The sequence below is a fragment of the Zingiber officinale genome, chromosome 7B (assembly GCF_018446385.1).
Source record: "Zingiber officinale cultivar Zhangliang chromosome 7B, Zo_v1.1, whole genome shotgun sequence".
Lineage (NCBI taxonomy): Eukaryota > Viridiplantae > Streptophyta > Magnoliopsida > Zingiberales > Zingiberaceae > Zingiber > Zingiber officinale.
In genome coordinates, this window is record NC_055999.1 from 58022312 (window position 1) to 58026749 (window position 4438).

The 4438-nt window shown below is 40.0% G+C and overlaps 1 protein-coding gene across 1 annotated transcript; it reads left to right on the forward strand.

Annotated features, from left to right (window-relative positions):
* Positions 1-358: 358 nt before the first annotated feature.
* On the forward strand, positions 359-2900 carry LOC122004362 (protein FAR1-RELATED SEQUENCE 5-like). The gene is made up of 3 exons (XM_042559263.1): positions 359-1359; positions 2613-2670; positions 2763-2900. Exons 1-3 carry the CDS (start codon positions 359-361, stop codon positions 2898-2900), a joined length of 1197 nt encoding a protein of 398 aa, XP_042415197.1.
* The last annotated feature ends 1538 nt before the right edge of the window (positions 2901-4438 follow it).

Consider the following 4438-nt stretch of genomic DNA (forward strand, 5'->3'; position numbering starts at 1 on the left):
CAAAATGTAAAATTCTATTTATGTCGCGGATCGAATCTTGCAAAGCGTGGAACCTTCTAAGGACTAGAGGCGCAGCGAAACTAGGAGCAAGATGGAGGCGACAGCTAGACCCGGTGGCGGTGGCCAAATATGGCAGCAGCTTGAGATGACAACACACGGAGGACAACTAGAGACAAAAGCCATAATAGTTGAAAATTAGATTTTCTATTTATTGCTTTTATATTGTGTTGTGTGTGCATGTTAGTTTACAAGTTTAGTAGGCTAGCATAGTTAAAATTTAATATTTTAACATAATTAGTCATCATCATTGATTGTAATTCATACCTACAATTGGTCCTAAATATGTCATCCTCTAGCAATGGCAGACACCTCTGAGGGTCCTCACCTATACAATCCCCAAGTGGGGGAAGATCGAAAACCACAGATTGAGATGGAATTTCCATCATTGGAGGAGGCCTTCACGTTCTATAATCAATATGCACATGAATCCGGCTTTAGTGCAAGATTAGGCAACAGTAAGAAGAATAAACGGACAAATGAAGTTGGATGGAAACAATTTGTATGCTTTAAAGGACATACAGATGAAAAACAGAAAAAAGTTGCTCAAGTTGACAGTGTAAAGGAAAGAGCATGTGGGGAAGTAAGGACTGGATGTATGGCAAAACTATCACTTGTTAAAGAACAGACCGGGGAAAATTGGATTGTCACTAAATTCTTGGAAAGTCATAATCATCCACTCTCAACACCTTCGAAGGTGCATTTGCTCCGCTCACATCGCCATGTTTCTGAAGCCAAGAAAGTTTTGAAGCAGCAGTTTGCAGAAGCTAATATCCCAACTTGTCAACAAGTCCGATTATTGGAGATAGATTCCGGAGGCCCTGAGTTTCTAGGTTGCACGAAACGGGATATTAGAAACTTTGAGAGAGAGTTAAGGGATGAACAAAAGGGAATTGACGCTGAAACACTGATTGAGTTTTTTGCGACTGAGAAAGAGAAGAATTCCGCCTTTTTCTATGCTTATGAGATTGATTCAACAGGAAGATTCACTAGGTGTTTCTCGGTGGATCATGTATCAAGGAGGGCATACAACGTCTTTGGTGATGCTGTTGTATTTGATACAACCTATAACACCAAAAAATATGGGTTGATTTTCGCACCCTTCATAGGAGTTAATCATCATCATCAGAGCATCGTATTGGGTTGTGCCTTTTTAAGTGATGAGAAAACTGAGTTGTTTGTTTGGTTGCTTACAAAGTTCATTGAAGCAATGGCTAAAGGTCCACCAACTATGATTATCACCGATCAAGATCCAGCGTTGACGAAGGCCATTGGCCAGGTTTTACCTCAAACAGTGCATCGGTATTGTTTGTGGCACATACTCAATAAATTTCAAGATAAATTACCCCCCTTGACTTTTCGCAACTACTATCAAACGATAAAGGATGTAATTGTTAACTCCTCATCCCCAGCCGAATTTGAGAAGACATGGGAAGAAGTTATCAGGTGTTCTGGATTGGAGAACAATGATTGGTTAACATTGATGTATGAAATAAGACAAAGGTGGGTCCCATTATTTTTTAACCATATTTTTTCTGCTGGAATGTCAAGCAGTCAGCGATCTGAAAGCTCACATTCATTTTTCAAGAAGTATGTATCACATAAGAACTCATTGATGGATTTTATCACACGTTTTAATAGAGCATTGCGACACCAACGACATAATGAGCTAGTTGGCGACCATATTGATATGGTCGAGCAACCTAAGATTAAGACAAACTAGCCTATGGAATATCAAATGGTCAGGGTATACACCAAAAAAAAATGGTTGGACTTTCAAAGTGAAATGACTGTGAGTCATGGTTATTATGTGCAACAAGCATCTATGGTTGGTGATTTAGTGGGTTACCATGTCATGAATTTTCAAAGTGGTTCATCTGCAAAGCCAAGGGTCCTCACACATGACAAACTTGCATACTACATATCGTGTAGTTGTAGTAAATTTGAATTTGAGCGTATTCCATGTAGGCATATGTTAGCATTTTTCCGTATCAACCAAGTGTTTCTACTGCCTGATAAGTACATACTCAACCGATGGACAAGAATGCCAAGGTGGGGGCAATCTATGACTTTGGTGCGCAAACTTCCATCGACACTCCAGATGCGAAGTTGTTGGCAAGACACTCTAGGCTATCCTATAAAGCTTCAGTAGTTATTGATGTTGCATCTTTAACTGATGAGGGGACAAACATGTTGGATGATCAATTCGATTGTATATACAGTAAACTTCAAGATCTTAACATTAGCAGTAAAAATGACAACCAAAGTCAAAGAAACCAAAGCATCGATGGGGGGCCCTCTATTGTTGACCCTTCTTTGGTCAGGGCAAAGGAGTGTGGAAAATGATTGAAATCGTCAAAAGAGACAACAACCTCAAAAGTGAGGCTATGTCGTGGATGCGGTCACCGAGGTGTCTCACACGACAAGCGCAATTGTCATTTATTGTAGCAGAGGTATGCGTCCATTAGTTATCGCCTTAGATCATACATATTTAGCTGCGCATATCAATTTATATCATCCAAAAACAATATAGTAAATAACTATACGATTTCCAGATCAAATGCTACAGAGAAGGCTAATACCAACGACGACGAATCGTATGAAGAAGATTTGGCATCTATAGCTGGTACAATCATGTTTTTGTGTACCTATATGACTCAATCTGGACGCATATTTATCTTATAATTTTTGCACTAATCTTGTAGGGTCTAACACCTTGCCCTTTCCGTTCTGAGGATAGGTACTACCACTCTCTAGTCTCTAAGTTGAAGAGAGTAATACAGGCGATCCTAGAGGTATTGAACATTATGCAAAATATATCTGAACATGCCCTTGAAACGTAAATGTTTTGACATTACTTTCTCTGGTAATTATATTAGTGAAATGTATGGGTGCTATAACGTGTTATCCTCGTACTAAGTAGCTACTACATTTTGTAGCGGCAACTACCATATATTACTCTATTTGTAAACACCGGATTAAGTTATTGTTGCACATATCACTGATCCATCATTTCCACATGGAGCGCATATTAGCTGCTACACTATATGGCAATTAGTGAGGATTAGCTGATATATGATATAGAATCTAATTCGGTGACGCGATGTGATCTGCTAAGGCCACACCGGTCACACGTATTAATACCAAATATATTTATACTCATTAAGAGCTGCTACACGAGGTAGCATGCTGCTACAACGTCTGACAGTTTTACTAGCGGTAAGCACTACACACATACATCCAATAGATTATAATTTACTGAAACATGGAAGTTACTTACAAACTTTTTAAAGGTAAATAAAACAATAACAAAGAAATACAAATTTGGGTAAATGCAACAAGTTGTGGAAGCTACATGTATATGTAAATGCTATAATGTGTGGCAGTTATTAGTCATAGTAGCTGCTACAACGCTTTGCAAACCAAAGGGATTCCGATGCAGCATCACATATCACTTTTTTCAGCGCCTTTAAGCAATATGATATACAACTACAAACAGGTGTAGCAAGTTATTAGTCTAGGAAGCTGCTACACCGTGTAGCAGCAAACCTAAACACATGGCCCTGCAAAAGCATAAAAAATTTTAAATTTTTTTAAATCTAATGTATATACATGTTCTAATCATCCTGTAGCAGGAAAGACACTGAAAGAGCGAAAAGTCATGCATCAAAAATAATTTTTCAATCAAGTTGATATACACAATATGAAAACTATGGCTAAAGTGTAGTGTTAATCTATGCTAGAAAATAGAGAGGCTAGAAATCCGACTAACCAAGTCAGCTGCTACAAGGTGTGGTAGCTTCATGCACAGTTAACTGCTACACGTTGTAGCAGCTTCCTCCCCATGAAGCTGCTACACCTTGTAGCAGCAAAATGAAAGTCCACCGGAGAGCAAGCGGTTGGTGCAGCCGACCTTTCACTTTCCCTGCAGGGGCCCAAGTGGTCAGCCGGACGACCTTCGACGAAAACGAGGGAGACGGAGGGAGCGAAGGAGAGAGAATTCCAATCAATCTGTAGCAGGAAAGGCGCTGAAGCAGTGAAAATATTTTTTAAGAATAATTTCTGAATCGGGTTGATAAAGACAATATGAAAACTATGGATACCGAGTACGTTAATCTCTACTAGAAAATATCAAGGTAGCTGCTACAAGGTATGGCAGCTTCATGCACAGTTAACTGCTACACGTTGTAGCAGCTTCCTCCCCATGAAGCTGCTACACCTTGTAACAGCAAAATGAAAGTCCACTGGAGAGTAGGCGGTTGGTGCAGCCGACCTTTCACTTTCCCGGCAGGGGCCCAAGTGGTCAGCCGGACGACCTTCGACGAAGACGAGGGAGACGGAGGGAGCGAAGGAGAGAGAATTCCAATCAATCTGTAGCAGG

Bases quoted from the DNA above. Each gene is read 5' to 3' on its own strand.
- LOC122004362 (XM_042559263.1), top strand. From the start codon at position 359: ATGGCAGACACCTCTGAGGGTCCTCACCTATACAATCCCCAAGTGGGG. The intron at 1,360-2,612 runs GTATTGTTTGTG...TACGATTTCCAG, and splicing joins TTACCTCAAACAGTGCATCG to ATCAAATGCTACAGAGAAGG. The intron at 2,671-2,762 runs GCATCTATAGCT...CTAATCTTGTAG, and splicing joins AATCGTATGAAGAAGATTTG to GGTCTAACACCTTGCCCTTT.